This window comes from Hevea brasiliensis, chromosome 3 (assembly GCF_030052815.1).
Source record: "Hevea brasiliensis isolate MT/VB/25A 57/8 chromosome 3, ASM3005281v1, whole genome shotgun sequence".
Lineage (NCBI taxonomy): Eukaryota > Viridiplantae > Streptophyta > Magnoliopsida > Malpighiales > Euphorbiaceae > Hevea > Hevea brasiliensis.
This window is the reverse complement of record NC_079495.1, coordinates 95728831-95749241: the sequence shown is the minus strand read 5'-3', so window position 1 is coordinate 95749241 and position 20411 is coordinate 95728831. Positions and strand designations below refer to the sequence as shown.

Genomic DNA, 20411 nt, shown 5'->3' with positions numbered 1-20411 from the left:
GGTATTAAAGATTAAAGCAAGGAGTGAGCCGGCATACTGCTTCATGATCAAGGAAGAACCTGATGGTAAACCTTGGTATCATGACATCCTGCTTTACATCAGAACCAGAGAATTCCCTTCAAGGGTGAGCAAAAACGAAAGGAGGATGATTCGGAGATTAGCATTGAGATACTTCCCCAGTGGAGAAATTCTATACAAAAGGAGCTCCAACGGCGAATTGTTGAGATGTGTGGATGCAAAAGAAGCGAAGAGAATACTTTTCGAGACTCATGAGGGAAATTGTGCAACCCATGCCAATGGACATATGATGGCTAAGCAAATCATGAGACGGGGATATTTTTGGACTACTATGGAAAAGGATTGCGTCGAGTACTTTCGAAAGTGCCATAAGTGTCAAATCTATGCGGATCCGATAAATGTTCCGCCTCACCAATTGTTCAACCTCGTCTCACCATGGCCTTTCACAATGTGGGGCATCGCTGTGATTGGTCCCATCAACCCTAAGGCATCCAATGGGCATAGATTCATCCTGGTGGCTATCGATTATTTTTCTAAATGGGTCGAAGCGACATCATATGCTCACATTACTCAGAACACGTTCCTAAAATTCCTCAGAAATAATATCATCTGCCGGCATGGCCTCCCAAGTGAAATCGTCATTGACAATGCCAAGAATTTGAATGGTCCGAAGTTCCAAAGGTTATGTGATCAATACAGGATTCGACATCTCAATTCCTCCCCATACCGTCCCCAGATGAATGGAGTAGTCGAAGCTGCAAATAAAAATCTCAAGAGAATAATCCGGAAAATGATGGTCACTTATAGGGATTAGCATGATATGCTTCCCTACGCCCTTCACGCATACCGGACTTCTGTAAGGATATCAACTGGGGCAACCCCATACTCACTGGTTTACGGGATGGAATCTGTACTGCTTATTGAAGTTGAAATTCCTTTCCTAAGGATTCTAAAGGAATCAGGGATTGATGAGTCGGAGTGGATCCAGTCAAGGTTGGACCAATTAAATTTGCTAGACGAGAAAAGGCTGGTGGCAGCATGTCATGGGCATTTATATCAGAGAAGACTGGCCAGGGCATTTAACAAAGGCGTCCGCCCACGTTAATTTCAACGAGGGGATCTCGTCCTAAAAAAGATACTCCCGAATCAAAACGATTCCTGGGGTAAATGGTCACCAACCTATGAGGGATCCTATGTGGTTAAAAAAGCATTTTCTGGTGGGGCCCTGATCTTGACTCATACGGATGGTGAAGAATTTCCAAGACCAGTGAATGCTGACACTGTCAAAAGATATTATGCATAAGAAAGTGGGTGAAAATCGGAAAGGACGCCCCAAAAAAAAAATCTAGGAGGTGAAAACCCGAAAGGGCGTCCCTAGAACCAAAAAGGGAGAAATAAGGAAGGGGGCATGGAACCAAGGATGGAAATAAACCGCCACTGCATGAATCTCCATTACCAGAGCATTTAAAGTAATGGCAGTTAAGAGATTTCAAAGTCAACTACAAGGAATCTGTGAGATCCATCCCTGTACCCCTTTTCTTTGAAACTGTACCTTTATTTTCCAAACCATAATAAAGTCATATTTTCTCCGCATATGTCTTTTTGCTTTTATCTTTCCCGCATACTCACACTTTAATATTATCCTTTTTCAACCTCTTTCTCTAATGCGCTATTAATCTATTAAAATTTTGTCATAAGATTAGGATTTGAATATTGATAACCTCATGTACTATGCTATGAAATTTGCAGGGAATGGCCCACAAAAAAAAAAAAACTAGAAGTGAAAACCTGGAAGGGCGCTTCTAGTCAGAGGGGCAGAAGGGAAAGTAAAAACCCGCAAAGGGCACTTTTCGAAAAATAAGGAAGTCAAGAGCAAAAGGGGAACTGTGGGAAGTAAGTAAGTAACCAAGGACGATGGGTTAAGTCTTGCAACTCGTCCTCCATTAATCGTCTATCTTCGCAATCCTGTTAAGTACACTTCGTCGCGGAGGAACTTCTCGTGTCGAGTTAGACTTGCTTTGTAAGTTGATTTTAATTTTCCAGCATTTAACTTCCTGTTATCAACCTCTGGTTCCTTGATCTAAGTTGATTTTAATTTTCCAGCATTTAACTTCCTGCTTATCAACCTCTGGTTCCTTGATCTAAGTTGATTTTAATTTTTCAGCATTTAATTTCCTGTTAATCAACCTCTGGTTCCTTGATCTAAGTTGATTTTAATTTTCTAGCATTTAACTCCCTGTTATCAACCTCTGGTTCCTTGATCTAAGTTGATTTTAATTTTCCAGCATTTAATTTCCTATTAATCAACCTCTGGTTCCTTGATTTAAGTTGATTTTAATTGTCCAGCATTTAATTTCCTGTTATCAACCTTTGGTTCCTTGATCTAAGTTGATTTTAATTTTCCAGCATTTAATTTCCTGTTAATCAACCTCTGGTTCCTTGATCTAAGTTGATTTTAATTTTTCAGCATTGAATTTCCTGTTAATCAACCTCTGGTTCCTCGATCTAAGTTGATTTTAATTTTCAACATTTTAAACTTCCTGCTTATCAACCTCTGGTTCCTTGATCCAAGTTGATTTTAATTTTCTAGCATTTTAATTCCTGTTACCAATCGCTAGGTCATTGACCTAAGTAGGTTTTTAGTTTTCTAACCTTGATTTTGAGTCTCAACATTTCAATATCCAATCGCCCAAAATATGGGTCTGAATCTTTACATAATTCCTACACGGGAAAAATTTTCCCTTCAATAGAAATTATGTAAAGAGGGGCAGCTGTCGACACCATATTTTGGTCGGTCCCTGAAAATCAATAGACTTTGAAATCGATCTCCAACGCCAAGTCTACATGTCGTTCAGTTCATTTCTGATCTCTCTTCATAGGGATCAAATCGACACCAAGCCTCATTGCCAGCTAATCACACTTTCGATCTCTCTTTACAAGAAATTAAACCAAGTCTCAATCCTATCCGGTCTCTCAAATCAATTACCGAGTTTTTTTGGCCAGTCACATTTCCGATCTCTTGTCTAACGAAACCAAACCAACATCAGGTCTTCATGCCACCAGTCTTATTGCCGATCTCCCTTTTAAAAGTTTGGGGATAATCGTTTGACAAAGTTAAGGTTCCAATTCGGTCTAATGAAGATTCCGATCTTAACGGTTCAAATCAAGTTTCCAATTTTAATCAAGTCCCGTTTGGCATTTGTTCTCAACCGATCTCATGCTTACAATGTTTTCCGACCTCTTACACTTAGATTAATAATCACTTTTAGTTGTTGTTCTAATATGTTCAGACAATCAAGTGCTTATGCAACTTAGATACTTTCCGATCTCATCCAATCATTGAACAAAAAAGGGAATTTCATTTCATTTCAAATATATACAAGTCATTCGGCTGGAGGACCACCTCTAGCCTATTCTACATTTTCCTCACCCCCTCTATCACCTTCGGCCTCCTCCTCGCTATCCTCTTCGTCTTGGGGAGCCAGGTCCACCATCCAGGAGAAGTCCTCCTCGGGATAACGCTTCCTGAGCTCGGCCAAGAGATCCCCATGAGCGTTCACATAAGCGCCGGCCTCCCTTGTCACTGCCTCTTCTTCTTTTGCTTTGAGCTCCTCAGTGAGGTGAGCGACTTCAGCGGCTCGGAGCGCCCAAACCTCTTCAAGAACATGAGCTTGCTTGGCCAGCTTATCCTCGTAGAACTTCATTTGCCCCTCAATTTCAGATATGTAGTTTTGAGCGGACGAAAGTTGAGATCAGAGGGAAGCAGCTTCCTGACCCACCTTCTTGACCTCCTGCCTCAAGCGGTGAGCCTTCTCCCGGACAATGTGTTGGTTCACCAAGCTCTCCACGCTCAGGCTCATAGTTTGGGTCAGGATATCATCGAGATTGTTCAGGGTTAGCCTATCCCGATCCTCCTGAAGGCAGATGGAGGCCCCCAAAACCTTAGCCAGACCCGGATTCTCCCAAACAGTTCGGTTCTTCTCCAGGGAATGGATCAGCACTTGAGCGCCGCGGGAGAGGGTCCTCGAGGTAGGTTGGAAAGGACCCCCTTCCGCACTCGAAGTAACTGGAGGGGGTGGTGGCGGCTCTTTTTGACGAGGAGGAGACCGGACCACTTTTATGTCAGGGATCAGCGGTCTTGAGGGTTGAGACGAACCTCCTTACATCTCCCCGGGATCATGCCTGGGTGTCTGAAGGGCCTCGGCCCGCTGCATCTCCCACACTTTCCAGGAGACCTCTCTCTTCCGCTTCAGGCTCTACTTGGAAGCCTCACCGCTTGCCATACCTGCACAAAGAAAAGGTCAGTGAGATCGCTAAGGCCTAAAGATCAGAGATATAGAAAGTACCGAGGCTGAGATCAGAGAGCTGAAGCCGGCGTTCTTGGCCGGTGACCAGCTGCATAGTCCAATGATGCAGTTCGGCCGTCACTGCATCTAAATAAGAGAACTTCTCTCTGGCCGCCTGATCTTTCAGTTCCATTACCATTAGGCCTTCTTCCCTATTCAGGGTGATGCGCTTCGGAAGTAAGGGGCTCTGGTGCAGCCAGCTGCGTGGGAAACCCTCAAAGCCGTTCGAAATTTTGCTCCTCAGAATAAAGAAGCGATTCTTCCAATTCTTCAGGGAGAAGGGCAAATCGGTAAAAAGCCCACAATGCAGCTTCGCCTGGAAGAACCAATACTCGTCGTCCTTTTGACGAGTTAGCCTATGTAGTTCGGCGAACACCTTAGCTGTAGGACTGAGTCCTTTGGCTCGGCAAAGGCCTCTGAAGGCTACTAGGATCCGCCATGAGTTCGGGTGAACTTGGGCTATGCACACTTGGTGAAATTTTAGAACTTCCTTGAAGAAGTCGTCAAGAGGGAACCGCAGCCCGGCTTTTAATTGCTCTTCGTATACCATGATCATATCATTCTCTTCGAAGAAGTGATCGGCTCGAAGATCCCCGTGACACTTAATGAGTTCGAATGAATCAGGCTGAATGTTATACTCTTGGCTGAACGACTGCAGGTCAGTTTCTTGAAGGATTAATGGTAGCTCGTCCATGGGGAGGTTTTCTCTCCTAGAAGAATGTGTTTGCCTCGAGGGTGCTGCTTGACCACGGGCTGGAACGGAGGTCCTAGGAGGTTCAAGTCGCTCGCTCAGTCCGACCACTTCTACCTCATCTGACGACCACGAGATCTGAACGGAAGGGGGGCTTGCCGCTCTCTGACCCTCGGCACCGCTCATTTTCAAAGAAAAGAGAAAGTTTAAACTAAAAGAAAGATCAAAACCCTTACCGGAGTGTGATCGATGTCGGAAGAACTTAAATAAATGAGAGGATTTTGAAATCGCTCGCGAGAGGCTGAAAATGACATAAGGAAGCAACTGGCTGACCCATCCCCTATTTATACTCGTCTGAGCATTTAATGCTCACAGTGTCCCAAGCGGCACATCGATTAGCGGGATTTGCCAGCCTTTTCTGACACATCTCATGAATATTCTGGAGATTCTATAAGGAGATCGGCTAGTTAGAGATCGGTAGATTGAGATAGATATTTTGAATTACAGATTGGTTAAGGGTCATTCAAATTAAGAATCGGATCGGGTAAATATTTCAGAGATCGGAAAATAACCAATACAATAATAATAAAATGATAATTAACAAAATAAAAATTTTATTTCCAAAAGGTCGGATTACATCATTTGGGCGATCTCTAGAGATCGGATTACATTAAAAGTCGGATTACATCATTGGGCGATCTCTAGAGATCGGATTACATTAAAGGTCAGATTACATCATTTAGGCAATCTCTAGAGATCGGCAATACATCCTATCTATTAAAGGCCTATGTCAAAGCTTAGTCTCGTGGTTGAATCAAAAGATGTGTTTGATCAGGAGACCGGCAGTTGACATCGGATAGATGTACAGCTCAGATGGGGAGACTATGACTCTCATGAGAATAAGAGAGATCGTCATCAATGTTATCGCTCGGAACCGAGCCGCTGTCAGAACACCTAGTGTGGTGAGAAGCCAAAAGAGCTTCGAAGGGCGGTCACCAGTGTTAGGAGGGAAATTAGCAGTCTTCTCGCTCGAAATCGGTTCGCCGATTACATCGGTCAACCGATTGAGGTCAACACGATCGACATTCTCGATCTGGGTCGGTAAATTAGTCCAGTTCTCTCACTGTCATCAGAGGTAGCCATAGTGATTTTCTGATCACCGGGGTCGTAAATTTTCAATTGATAAACAAGGTGAACAGTCGGAAAAAGATCAAAAGCGGCTATTATGGCCAGGATTATGGCCGGGATGGCTAGAACGGGAAAAGTGAGAGAGAAAGAGGAAAAATGAAATGCGGAAGGATTTCCGTCGAGGGTATATATAGAGAAGGTCTGAGCATTTATTGCTAGTAGAAAACGAAGCGGACGCCTCGGAAATCGAAGGAATAAATGCTTTGACTAAGTCGGACCAGATAAAGGAGGAGACTGGAGTAGGAGAGATCAGAGGAGGGGGGCCCGGCATGAGAGATCGGAAAAGGATTGTGTTAGAAAGATCGAAAAGGAGGGGAGATCGGAAAGCAAGGAGAATAAGACAACTTCCAATAACTGTCTTCATAATCAGAGCCGAGGTAGTTAAAGCGTTACAGACGAGATCTCCACCGCACGCCTCATTTACAGAATTGCCCACATTACTGATAGGTGCCAGAGTATGTCATGACAGTCCTGTACATCCCAATCTCCACCATTGATCTTACTTGTAAGGACGAGCCCGGAGCCCTTTGATCAAAGAAGAAGACGATAAGACCGGCGCCTTTTATTCCCAGCCCTCGGATCTCCCTGGACAAGAAAATTTGGAACCGTCAGATTAGAAGAGAGAGAGGACAGAATTCTGAAAAGGATCTCATCCGTTCATTCTGATTCTCTTTAATTCCCAATCAGATCATGTCCTTTAAAATCCAAACCTTCCATCTACCTCAAAAAAAATCCTGACCCTTCATTGGGAGCACCCGGTCCCTATAAATACCTGCATGAAAACTGTTGAAGGGACAAAAAAATGAAAAAGGGTGGTGATTATAGTGGAAAGGCTCTGAAAATTGATTCAGTTTTGCTACTCTGCTATTTTTTGGAAGGACCTTAGAAACCAGTTTTCTAAAGTATCTTCTTTAAAGAAGTGTTGGACACTGGAACTCTTGATTTTCAGTTTGTTCATTGCTCTGCGATACCCTTCTTAGTTTCAGTTCTGTTTTCATCACCTTTATACCCGCTTTTATTTTTTTGAGCTCAATCTCATTCATTGTCATTCCGGCTCGATTACATGCTAACTAGGCATTTGTCATTTCAAGGCAAGCATTAGCCCCCAGATTGTTAGCACGTAACTCTACAACATTCGCGATTCCATAATTAGTTCAATAGGCTCCACTTCCTATAGGTGAGTGTTGGAACTGTTGTCCTATCCAGTGTTCGTCTTTACTTTCTTTTTACACTCGTAATTTTCGTTAAATTTTGTCTTATGTTAGAAGGTCCCACGCGGGTGGTTATTCTCTTGAGTTTATCTTTGATATATCAGTCTATGTTATTTATTTATTCTTGGTCTTTTATTATTTCCTAATGTAGGTGTTCTAGTTACGGGTAACGTATAGGTGGTTTGATAAAATGATTGGTAGCAGTATCTTAATATAAGAGTTTTTTTTTAGTAAACATTTGGATAATAAATTAGAGAATTATGGAGTCGAACTACTAGACTAGCTCGAGAAAATGACTGGGTAAGGTGGAGAGTTGGAGAAAAATTAAATTTCAGTCTAGCAGAGGGAACAGAGCAAATGTTGCTTGTCGAAAGGTACTGGTAAGCCGAGCACATAGGAGATCAGTAAAATTCAGTCCGGTATCCCCTATCAAGTCACAAGGTACCAATAAGTTAAAATAAGCCTGATCCGAGTTCACAGTGTCTTCGGATGCCAGAACCCTTAGCCTAAGGTCCTTGCGCGATACGATCGTGATTAAATTTCAAGAGGTCGGGGGGAGATTTCTTACCTGATCCCCATCCTAACCAAATAGGAGATCGGATGAGAGTTCTTATCCGGTCTCCAATCAAATTTTAAATATTTAGAAGAGATCGGAGGAGAGTTCTTATCCATTTCTTAATCAAAAATTTTAACAAATATCTAAAAGAGATCGGAGGAGAGTCCTTATCCGATCTCTAATCGAAATTTTAACAAATATCTAAAAGAGATCGGAGGAGAGTCCTTATCCGATCTCCAATCGAAATTTTAATGAACATCTAAAAGAGATCGGAGGAGAGTTCTTATCCGATTCTCAAATCGAAATTTTAACAAATACGCAAAATAATCCCATAAATGAAAAATCGTTACACGACATCAATTCACTTAGGTTGTCTCATTTACTTGTGTATCTGGGTAATCCGAATTAGTGAAAAATCAAATATTCCCTTTTATCAAAAAGATTAACATTTCCATTCGAACCCCCCTAACTCTCGATTTTAATTTATAAAGAACGTAAGGTTAAACCTGCTCACCCTCATTGAGGGACGAGGTGGGGTGCCTAACACCTTCCCCACCCGTTTACGGACCCCGAACCTAGAATCTCTGTCTTTGAAGTGGTTTCATTTTAAGTTGCAAATGGTTTTCTTTAATTTCCCTCAAAATTAAAGTGGCAACTCCTCACTTCTTCCCACTTCGATGAGGGTTCGTCCAGGCGACCGCAAAACCCCTTGCGACACAGCTCACATACCATTTTATTTCAAGGAAATTCATGAAACCCTTAACATCCCTAAGCTACAGAAATTGTATAGATAAATACACATAAATTATATTATGTTTTTATGACAATTTCCAGTTGACTCGTGCCCTTAAACATGAATTAAGCAAGAAAAGGAGGAGATTGGATACTAACCTTTAATGGAGTGAATTTTTAAGCTTGCAAAAGCTCTTCTTTGTCACTTCTTTTTGCTACCTTAACCTTGCCCAAGGTGCAAAGACAATTTTTTATGAAAGGTTTAAGAGGTTTTATGAGGAAAATTGAAGGGAATCAAAGCTTAAAGAAAGAAAAAGCTATGGAGGAAGAGAGATGAGTTCGGCCACAAGAGAGGAGGAAGAGAATCTGATTGTTTTCTTTCATTTTCTGCCCCATTTATTCATTTTAAATGGGTTATAGCCATGTGTCACCATGTGATTGGGTGAAGGTACATTAATGACATCATGTGATGTCATAAATTCCCATTTAATTCATTTTTTTTCTTTTCTTTTCTACTCATTTTTAATTCAATTTTTAGTAATATTTATTCACATTTTATGTCATAATAATTATTTACTTAACTGAACAAGTCAGCCAAAAATCATCTCTGAAGACAAAATGACCAAAATGCCCTCCGTTTGGCTTATTGAGCCAAAATTGTTTGTACCGATTGAAAAATTTTCCTAGGCATTTTCTTGGCATTATAATGCCATAGGAACCTCAATGACCCTTATCTGGAGTCCCAAAAATTATTTTATGAATTTTCCCTTGGGTCTAGGGCTCCTAGTTGCGAGAACCGCAACTTCCCACTGGGTTACCTATCGCTAAGGCACTGGCTCATTTAACTTAGTTGTATTTTATTTCTAAAATTTTTCCTAAATTTTTCTTGTTAATATTTGAGTTAATTATGGTTCCTTACTTCAGTTTAAATATTTTTCCGGATATTCTAGCTATCCGGACCGACACTGGTCACCGAAACAGTAGAATGTACGGAGTTGCTACAGGGAGGGTGTTACAATGAGATTTAATCCCTGGCAGGTGCTGGGGATAGATTGTTGGCATTGAATGGGGATAACTTAGTGGGTCAACATTTTGCCCAGATCTTTTGACCTATAGCGCTTGGGCTACTTCGCTAAAAAGGGTTAGAGTTGCACCTCTGCTAAAAGCTTAAACTTTTGGTACAGTGGTAAATACTCGATCCTATATATAATAAGTTATATAGTATTTCCATTCAAATTATAGAATAATAGCACATCAACAAAGATAATATAAGTTAGGATTAATGTAACCTAAGCCAAGAACACAAAGCTACGCAATTTTTGGCTTTAGAAAAGTTCTCTATTATATTTTCATTCAACTCCTTAAAGTTAAAATTTTGTTGGATGATGTATAACTTTTACTAATTCAAATTTTGATTCACAATACTAAGTATTAAAAATAAATTTAATTTTAATATAGTAAATGTTTATAAAATTTTTTAAATTATAATTAAAACTTTTTCAAATTAAAAATAAGATAGTTAATGTAATCTTAAACTTAGAAAATTTAATTATTAACACTGATTTTTAAATATTATTTTGGTCCATGCTCTCCACTATCATCATAAACCTCACAAAATTCGAATTGTACCACTAATATTTTGAGTGGATCATAATTCAATCTTATGAAACAACACATATATAAATTAAGTCACTCAAAACATATATCTTAATAAATATATTTTACTATCTTATACATATTTTTCAATCATATAATTTTCAACAAGAAAGTATGTTACATGATTAAAATGTGATTTAACAAGATAATTAATGACTATAAAGTGATTTAATGTATTTATAATTAAAAATAATTAAAGTTAATATTATGTTACATATATATACTTATATTTAATAACATATTATATTATATATATATACAACAATCTTAATTGCATATAATATATATAATTTTATTGAAACTATGTAATATATCTAACATGTATAAAAAAAATACATATGTATAAAATTGATTCTTTGGTTTGGTTTTGGTTTCGGTCTGATTCCTACAGTAACGCTTCTTTTTTTATGTCGGTTTGGTTCAGTTCGGTTCGGATCCTCAGGAACCATGCACAGTCTTAATTCCTACGAGTTTGGCTTAATGAAACATCCTTTTTGTAGTCCTTTACACTATGGTTAAGAGGAAATAAAAGAAGATAATGATTAGGAAGAAAAATAGTGTGTGCGTGTGTGTGTGTGTATATACATATTCTGTTTGTGTTAATGTAAAATATTGACTTTACATGTATAGTTGACAAATCCCATTAATTAGGTTACAAATTTCACTAATTTAGTCCTTAATTATTGCTTATATTGGGCTTTTAATTAGGCATTATTTTGATTTCTTTCTCTATATGCTTTCTTGCATTGGGTATAAATACCCTTGATTATACACAAGTCAATACAAAAAACTATGCAATATTCTTTTCTCCATTTTATTTTTGCTTATTTCGAGATGGTATCAGAGCCATCCCTTTACGGATTGTTCTTTTTTTAGATTTTCTATCAAAGCCTTATAAAGTTTATGGCTTTTCTAAATTCATTATTTTTTTTTCTCTTCTTTGTAATTTTTTTTCTTTTGTCAAAAGATAATGGATTTCATTAAAATAGAAAGCCAAAAATCCAATTACAATGCTTGAAATAAAGCATGGTCACAAGGATCTTGGTCCAATACTAAAAAGAGCCCCTAATACTACCTAAATCACCTAGCCCATAATAGACCAAATAGGTCTCAACCAAACACAGCCCTAGACTAAGAGATCAGTTTCCAACCCGAATGAAGTCACGGCATGGCAAACCCTTCTTCTTTGCAATTAGCCTCTATACCATGGTTACTTTTAATAATTCTCAATCTTCTCAAACTATCACACACTCTATTACTATTACTTTTTATGGTTCCAATTGTGATTTGTGGGCTCAAGAGATGTGTAATTTCTTGAAAGGCCGTCTTCTTTGGCATTTTGTAACTAGTGAAATCTCTAAATCACAAAAGAGACAAAAGAAACCAATGCTAAATTCATTGAAAGATTGGATCAACGGGATAGCAAAAATCATAAAATTTTAACTTGGTTTTGTAATACCTGTCTTTTAGGAATTAAATTAGAATTTCATTGATTTGAGACTACTAAGAAGGTTTGGGATTTTTTTTTTTACATAAATATTATGTTGTATCTAACGTTGTTCATCAATTTTAGCTTTATTGCCGTCTTCATTGAATGCATTAACAATCTGTTCATAATTATGTTTCTGAGTTGCAAGCTATTTGGAATCATTTATTTGGCCTACCTCTACTTATCTTTGCACTGATATTCGTGATCACTAGTGGGCTATTGAGGAATATTTCTCACTGTTTCTCCAAATTCCATTAGAATTTTGAGTTATAAATTTAGCATAAAACTTACTAGCATAATTACCTCATCAGCCACGTCAACATGAATGGTAAAGACCTTCAAGTGAGTAAGGTCTTGTCTATCGATCTAAATACAAAAACACCAAATAAGTAAGTAGTAACAAGAATCTCAAACAATTAGTAAAATTACTTGTATAAAATAAAATCATCACATTGTTTTCTTGAATTTAGTCCTTAAAAAAGCTAGCCTTCACAATAGAAAATGTGCTTTGTTTGGGTCCACCAACACTAACAGAAGATTTTCAACCACTGATATAATCTCATTTGAATGATTTGTGGCAATGCTTAACTTTAATAGATCAAGATTAACATGGAGGGGGAAATACCCAATATCTATGAGGAGGTTTACAATAGAGGATGATGTTTTTGCCATTCCCATTGCCTTGAGGATCTAATAAAAAGAAAAAAACATATCACATAGAGAATGGTAGGAAATCCAATTTGTAGGTGACATATCTAGAATAAATTGTTAGTGTATATGCACCGCAGTCGGTATGTTGGTTGCAAGAGTGATCTCTTAGTTACATGTAAATACATTTTGTTATTTATAAAGATTTTTTTTATCTTTATTATTGACGAACCTAGAGTAAAAAATAAAGTCTATGGGACTAATATACAATACAGAGAAAACTATAATGTGATTACAATATGAAATTCCTATTGCATCACAGCAAAATTCCAAAATATTCTTGGTCATTGTTTTTTGAGATTGGATATCGATTATAACTGTTGAAACTAATATACATTATATTCTTTCCTTTATGAAATGAAGCAGTTGTTCTCATTAAGCTGAAGTATAAGGGGCACTTGGAACTGACATATCAGTGCTTGTAGTGACAAGTTCATTGAACTAACCCACAAGAGGATTTCATATGAAAGTTTACTTGTATCTCCAGAAAGACTCGCATGACAGTTGTCTAAGTGATTCTTCCACTTGAGACACTAAGTTATCTTGTAAAGAAATTATTATATTTTGATACTACTCACATGCGATTTTGTATAAAGATAACTAATGTCAGAAGCTCAATTACTTAATTTTCTTTATTTTTGAGCTAAATTGATATTAAATTAAAACTTTTGGGCTAATTTAGACAAAAAGTTAAAAATGAGATAAATTGAACTTTTCTAATAAATACAAAGGTGAAATTGAGTTTTAAGCCGAACAAAAAAATGGGTTTAGTTGGGGGGAGGGGAGAGGGAGGAGGTGAGTTGCTAAGAATGAGAGACAAAAAGAGAAATGACCGCCTTTCAAAGGCCAAATAAAAATTAGGAAAATTTCTTTTTCATTAGACCCGTCTTTTGTTTATATTAACTAAAGATAAATGAAACTAATATAATTGGATGTTTTTTGTATAAAAACCACGTTCATCAATTGGTTGATTTTTTGAAATAAAGGGATTGACATTTTCATAATTAATTAATTAATTATTTTTTTATTTTTTTAAATTTTAATTGAATTTTAAAATTTTGTATTTAATAATAATAATAATAATCTTATAATTTTATTCAAATACAAATTTTCATTTAATACTATTGATTTTATTATGTCTAATTATCAATAATTCATAGATAGTATTAATACTAACATAACTAAATATGTCATTGACCATAATAATAACTTATCTAATTATAAAATAATTAATTATTTTTCTTTTAATTATGTAATTATATTATTTAATATTGGACATAATATTATAATATATTTATTTATAAATTATTCAAAATAAAAAAAAAATAAATAAAAATAACATGTAAGATGTGGCACTGACCAAATTTATGCCACATCTTACTATTAGAGTTTGTTTGGCATTAAAATTAAAGAGTCAAACTTAATTTTCAAGAAGAAAAAGTGTCATTTTTTATGTTATTAAAAATAAAAGTTTTGAAAAAAATTATTTTATTATTTTAGTATTATTATGACTAAAACTTATTAAATTTAATTTTAAATTATTCTATTTTAAAAGTTTTTTTTTCTCAACCTCAATTTTAAAAATAATACCAAAAAAATCTAACCGGTCCTAAGTCAAATGTTGCTAATTTTTACATTTTTAATAATATTGACTGAATGTAAATAAAAGAACATAATGATAACAAATAAATTAAATATCTAATATAAAATGAAACAATATAACATTATGATATTTTCATCACATTTTAACTTTAATGCTTTATATTATGTCACATTATTTTTCGAAATTTTAAATTTGAGTTCATAAATTTCTATTCTATGAAATATTTTAGCGTATCAAATTTTAATATTTTTAACTGATGATAAATAAGGATTAAAATAGCTCTTAAAAGCAATGCAAAGTATACCTTAAGACAAAACTAAAAGCTGGCGAGAAGGTATTGACTTTGAATCTTTACAGCATATTAAGAGGGATTGCGACTAGCCTAGTTGCTTTTGACATTTCAATCTTCTAAGATTTTTTTTTTTTTTTTTTTTTTAAATCCATCAAAAACCAACAGGTCATCTTAAAATTATAGTTTCAGCCAAACACCCTCTAAAGCCTTCCATTTACTGGTTCAAACCAATGCTTAGTCCTCAAAACTTATGATGCAGATTGCAATGCAATAATTACAAGAAATCAAGGGAATAACGATTAAAAAAAAAAGTTTATGAACCAAGAAGATTTGCACATATAATCCCTCCTGTGAACTTCCATAGACCCTATCATTTACAGAAATCATCGACAGAGCTGAGTACACAACCCCTGAATCTTAGAACTTGTTGCATCTGGCAGTGTGTATGTGGTGGATTTTCCATTGGTTGTGCACGTCAAATTTAGCTGGTTGCCGAATTGGTTAGACTGCAAGAACAATACATCCACAAAATATCAAACTTTCAGGCCATGAAATGCAAATTACTGCTGCTAGAAACTACTTTCAGTCAGTATCAACAAGTGAACATGAATCTTTTCACTCATTTGTTGATACTTGATACAATACAGGGAAGTTGCTTCTTCATATTTTGCCTCTTGTTGAAGTATCTACTACTATTGAACCAATAGAAGAACAAGAGCTAAGCTAAATATAAATGAGTGCAATCTACTATGATGAACCAATAGCATTTAGTAATAAAAACAGCTTTTCTAATAAATCCATGGTTGTTCCAGTTTTGAAAATGAAAATGATATGGCTTTGCTGCAGGGCTAAATTCACAGAAATGAATGGCAACGTGGGGTGGGTGGAAGGGAAAGGAGTATTAGCAGTTTAGCACTCTAATGGTACTTACCAAGCAGGAAGCAGGCTCGGTGTTACAGCTCCATTTTCCAGTAGGCACACAAGACAAATAATGGCACCACGAACAATGTTCATTTGCATCAACTCCCCGTAGAAGCAGAACCAGGCCAATAGTAAACCTGTTAAAGTAGGTTTAGTTTCTTGGAAATTAGATGTTATCATGTGCAATCCATCCCAAACATTTAAAGGTAGAATCAAGCAAATATAGGAATCCAGAAAAGATAGCAAGAGTCATCAAATAAAACATGGGATGTCAAGCTTTCTGTCAAACAGTTTACTCAAACTCATATGTAATGTTTGGGTCATAAAGATCAGAATGTCCTTGTCCTTTTCCAATTCTCAAAAGATCTTCTCTTAGTATTAACCTAAACAAGGAAACAGAACTTGCGGAAAAAAAAATGAACAACAAATCTAAGATTTTTACCCGACAATGACAATGATAAGAGAAATGATCCACAATATGCACTGATAGGCCTTGAATTTAGATTTAACTGAAACTGGAAAATATCCACGAGAAGCATATCTTTGGCTAACCCATCCAAACTGTGGGCGTATCAGAAATACAAACCCAAGAAAGAAACCAGAAAGAAATCCTCCAATATGGGCAAAGTTGTCAACATGTGGTAGAATTCCTACTGCTAAATTGATTACAATGATGACCAAAAGAGTGATGAAAGCTGCTACCTGAAATTTCACAGGGAATTTGTAAGGTGATTAGACCAACAATATAACCAGAAAGTCACTACTATTTTGGTAAAAAGTAGCTCATTTAGAAGTGATGTAGCATGTACCTTGTTGGTATATATTGACCAATTAGTGATGAGTTCAGAAAGCATTGCCCCAAGTAGACCAAAAAGTGCACCAGAAGCACCAACAGAGATATTTGATTGGATGAAAAGAGCTGACAACAAACTCCCACCAAATCCAGAGATGACATATAGCAATCCAATCTTAACTGTAAAGCACCAAAAGAAAATGCATCAAAAGAATTTAAAAAAGATTGTGTCAGAATTTATCGTGGACATTTTTCTACTCTGTTAAGGACTGAAATTAGCAGAAAACAAGGCGACACACTAGGAAAGTACATATGTACAATAGCATGAATGATATCTCAGGCTACATCAGACATACACCTTATAAGCCAACAGATTCGTCGTTTTTGTTATAAGCAATGACAATCAATGGAAGAAATACAAAAGAAAAACATTTGAAGCAACTAGCAAATGGCCTCGAATGGACCTAAAACCTGTTATTGTATTGAAAACAATAAAAGGGAGAAAGCCAGCTTCAGATGCAGACTTGTCCATGCAGGCAGTTAAACAAGAAAAATCAAAGAGGAAACACTTTGACAGCCTAAGGCCAAAATAATTGAAGAATAAGATTAGATGTACATGAAACACAAACTAACATTGCAGACATTAAATATTGTGGATTTGAACAGCAAAAAAACTTAAGAGATTCTGCAATTCTTAAACTAAATGCATTGACTAGGAGACCACAAATCAAAATTACAGGCAAAATCTGCTCAAAGCATTTGATTAATCATAATTTGATTTATGTCCTAGTGAAACTTAAATTTCACAATTAATTATAATTCCACAGATAATCCAACCTCAGGTCAGAAAACTTTAATTAGTTTCCATCGCTCTGATTATTCTCTTTGAAGTGTTTCCAACAATTTGTTGATTTCCTACAAATTCACTAAAAATGACTCAAACTAAAAAAGAAAAATGTCATAATTGGCAACTATCCATTAATTAACAAGAAAAAATCAACTCCTTTCCGCGACAGAATTTAGAAGGTGATGAACCTTAAGATAGAAACACATACCAAATCCAAATTCTTGTTCAAGCCGAATCCCAATAACTAAGAGACTAAGCATATTTGCCAACAAATGAAAAACTCCTCCATGTAACCAATTGCAGGTGAGGAGACGCCATCCCTGGTGCTCATCAACCACCTTAGTCACATCTAAAGCCCCCAACTTCTGCAGCCTAAAATAATTAACACTCATCACTAACAAATTAAACCATATAAATATATAAGAGGAAGAGATCAAACAAGCATACGTGGTCGAAGAAGGGCCGAGAAGTGGGTTCTCCTTAAAAGGCTGAAAGGAAAATCTACCCAGAAAACGAGCAATGCAAGAGACAGAATTCTTGGGACAGTTATTGACATACATGGTGATAATGAACATAACAATATTGGCAATGACAAAAGCAGGTATAATCCAAGGTACCCATTTCTTGAAATGCTTAACTTCTGTGTACAAAGCTGGACTCTGAGACAGCAATTGAGGAGTGCCTGTTTCTACTGGGTGTATAACGTTGTTTGCCCTCTTGGAATTGACCCTGATTTGGATCTCCGGCGATGGAGAAGGAGGAGCAGGATGATGCTCCCTCTCCATTGCGGGGTATACAGAAACAAAGTGAATAATCGTCAATCAGCAAGAAGAAGATGTGAAAGAGGAGGATTCTCAATGTGAAGAGAGATAGAGGCAGAGGGGAAAGAGTGCAGTGGAGTCTTGAAATGAGAGCGCGCGGTTTGTCAACCGTTCCACCTACCGAACCGATTCAACGACAGAGACACCGCAAGTTGTGACGGAAATTGCGTCACGAAACTATCTAATCTTTTCTTTTCCCTTGTTTATTTCAAGATGTTCAAATATTATACATTGTGAAAATTCGGTTGTCCACCAACTCCAACTTCTGATTTTCATTTTTTTTATGCAAAACATTTTCCTAAAATATGTTGTGAAAAAAATTCTCCTCTTTCCTTTTTTTATTCTTCTTTAGATCCCTTTTGGTGAATTCCTAACCAATGGTTAACCCTAAATTTAATTTTTTTAATATCATTATTTTTATTTTTTTAATAAATTTTCATTTTTGTATCATTGATGATTATTCTTAAATCAATTTTTGTTTTTTATTTTATTATTTTGTATTATTTTTAATAAATTTTGAGATATGTATTTATTTAGAATAAATTTAATTTTCTCCCTTCATATTTTTTTTTCCATTGGAAACAGATCTAAAGTTTTTTTTTCTCTAATATTATGCACAGGTCTTTTTATTATTAGAGTTTTTGCTGTCCTAACGGATTTTTTTTTATAATATTTAAATGTATTATTTAGCAGTTCTAAAGTGTGGATCGTTGTTTTGTTTTGATTAAAAACTTTGAATCTTCAGGCATGGAAAATAATTTTCTATTAATAAATTTTGGGTAGTGCAACAGAATTACAAAATGTCTATTTGTTTGTTTAAAATGAAAAAAATACCCATTATTAAAGGAAAATTATTCTATATATCTAGATAATTTCTAAATAAAAAAATATTAATTATCTATATTTATATTTTTTCTATATAAGAAAATTATACCTTATTCATCTTATTATTTTTATTAATAAATTACTAAATTTTATATTTAATTATTCTTTTTTGTAGTCAATTGGTATCAAACTAAAGAATAAAATAAATTAAACTATAAATTTCAATGATTTATATTTAAAAAATAAATAATGTTAATTGTGTTAAACCCAAAATCTCATATTTAAATTTGCAACTAAAATTCTATTGTTTTACGAAAAATATTTTTTTGAAAAATATTTTTTATATTTTTTTATATTTAAAGCACTTAGAAAAATTGATCAATAAAAAATATTTTCCAGATGAAAGGAAAAATTAAGTCATTTTTTTAAAAAATAATATATATTTTTTAAAAGAAAATGTCATTTTTCATTTTCTAAACTTTAATAATCTTATTCAAATGTGAACACACTTACGCATACATGAAATAAACATATATCATTAATTTAATATTACAATCAAATAACAAAAATTATTTTTATAAGATATTTTTTTACAAAAAAATATTTTTTATATACAAATTATTTTTCATAAAAAAACGGAATCTTATTTTGTTAATTTAATTCCATTCTCCACCTACTCCAACTTCTATTATTTATATTTTTTTTATATGAAACATTTGCCTAAATGATGTTGTGAATTTTTTTATTTGATTTTTTTGAAATTGTCCTAAATTTAATATTAATAATTATATATTATTATTTTATTTTATAGCTAATTGGTATCATATTAAAGAGTAAAATGTAATTAAACTATAAATTTCATGAATTTATCATTAAAAATAAACAATGTATTTGCTCTTCTTGTTATTAAATTTGAACTATGCCAATTAGTTCGAACCAATAAATTAATGAATCAAATTTTAAATCATTTTAAATTTATATTTTAATTAAATAAATAAGTAATTTGATGTGATCCAATTAACATAGCCAATCGAATTACGTGATCCAGTCATTTTGATCCGTTAATAAGAGCAAAATTATTTTCAAGTGTTGATTAAGGAAATTGAATTGAAAATTTTACAAAAAGTTATTAAAATTATAATTACTTGAGTTAATTTGGGAGTCATATAAATATTAAAAGTATATAATTATAATATCTAATATTAATATTTTTATATAGAATTTTAAATATTATTAAAATCTATGTAAATATTAATTAATAAATATTAAATTTTCATTTTAAATAATTAAATAAAACTTAATTAATTTCATTTGTTTATTTATATTAATATGTGTCATATTTAATTAATTTATGCAAATTTAATTAAATTTTAAAAATTCACTAATTAAATTATTAAGGGTGCATTACAATTTAATTATTAAGGTTTGGTTAAATCTACAATTTAGTTTTTATAGTTTTAAAATTAAACAATTTAGTAATTGACATTTGAATAAATCTATAAGTTAATCCTACCGCTATAAACCTATAATCACCATTAATTTCTATTAAATTTAGTAAAAATATTAAAATGTCCTTGACTCTATAGCTAAAAATAATTTAGTCCTTAAGATATTATTTTATTAATAATTTATTTCCTATATTTTTAAATATAGGTCTCAATAAATTAAAAAAAAAAACTCTGAATGTAGACTCCGTTTGTTTTGGAAAAATATT

The 20411-nt window shown here is 34.6% G+C and overlaps 1 protein-coding gene across 1 annotated transcript; it reads right to left on the bottom strand.

The window, feature by feature from the left end:
* Nucleotides 1–14673: 14673 nt before the first annotated feature.
* On the bottom strand, nucleotides 14674–18074 carry LOC110652272 (RHOMBOID-like protein 1). Its single transcript, XM_021807835.2, has 6 exons — nucleotides 17499–18074; nucleotides 17260–17423; nucleotides 16221–16384; nucleotides 15854–16113; nucleotides 15422–15548; nucleotides 14674–14996 (listed from the first exon to the last, which is right to left on the bottom strand). Exons 1-6 carry the CDS (start codon nucleotides 17834–17836, stop codon nucleotides 14874–14876), a joined length of 1176 nt encoding a protein of 391 aa, XP_021663527.2. The 5' UTR covers nucleotides 17837–18074; the 3' UTR covers nucleotides 14674–14873.
* Between the last annotated feature and the right edge of the window lie 2337 nt (nucleotides 18075–20411).

Bases quoted from the DNA above. Each gene is read 5' to 3' on its own strand.
- LOC110652272 (XM_021807835.2), bottom strand. From the start codon at position 17,836: ATGGAGAGGGAGCATCATCCTGCTCCTCCTTCTCCATCGCCGGAGATC. The intron at 17,424-17,498 runs GTATGCTTGTTT...TAATTATTTTAG, and splicing joins CTCGGCCCTTCTTCGACCAC to GCTGCAGAAGTTGGGGGCTT. The intron at 16,385-17,259 runs GTATGTGTTTCT...GGTGCTTTACAG, and splicing joins TGAACAAGAATTTGGATTTG to TTAAGATTGGATTGCTATAT.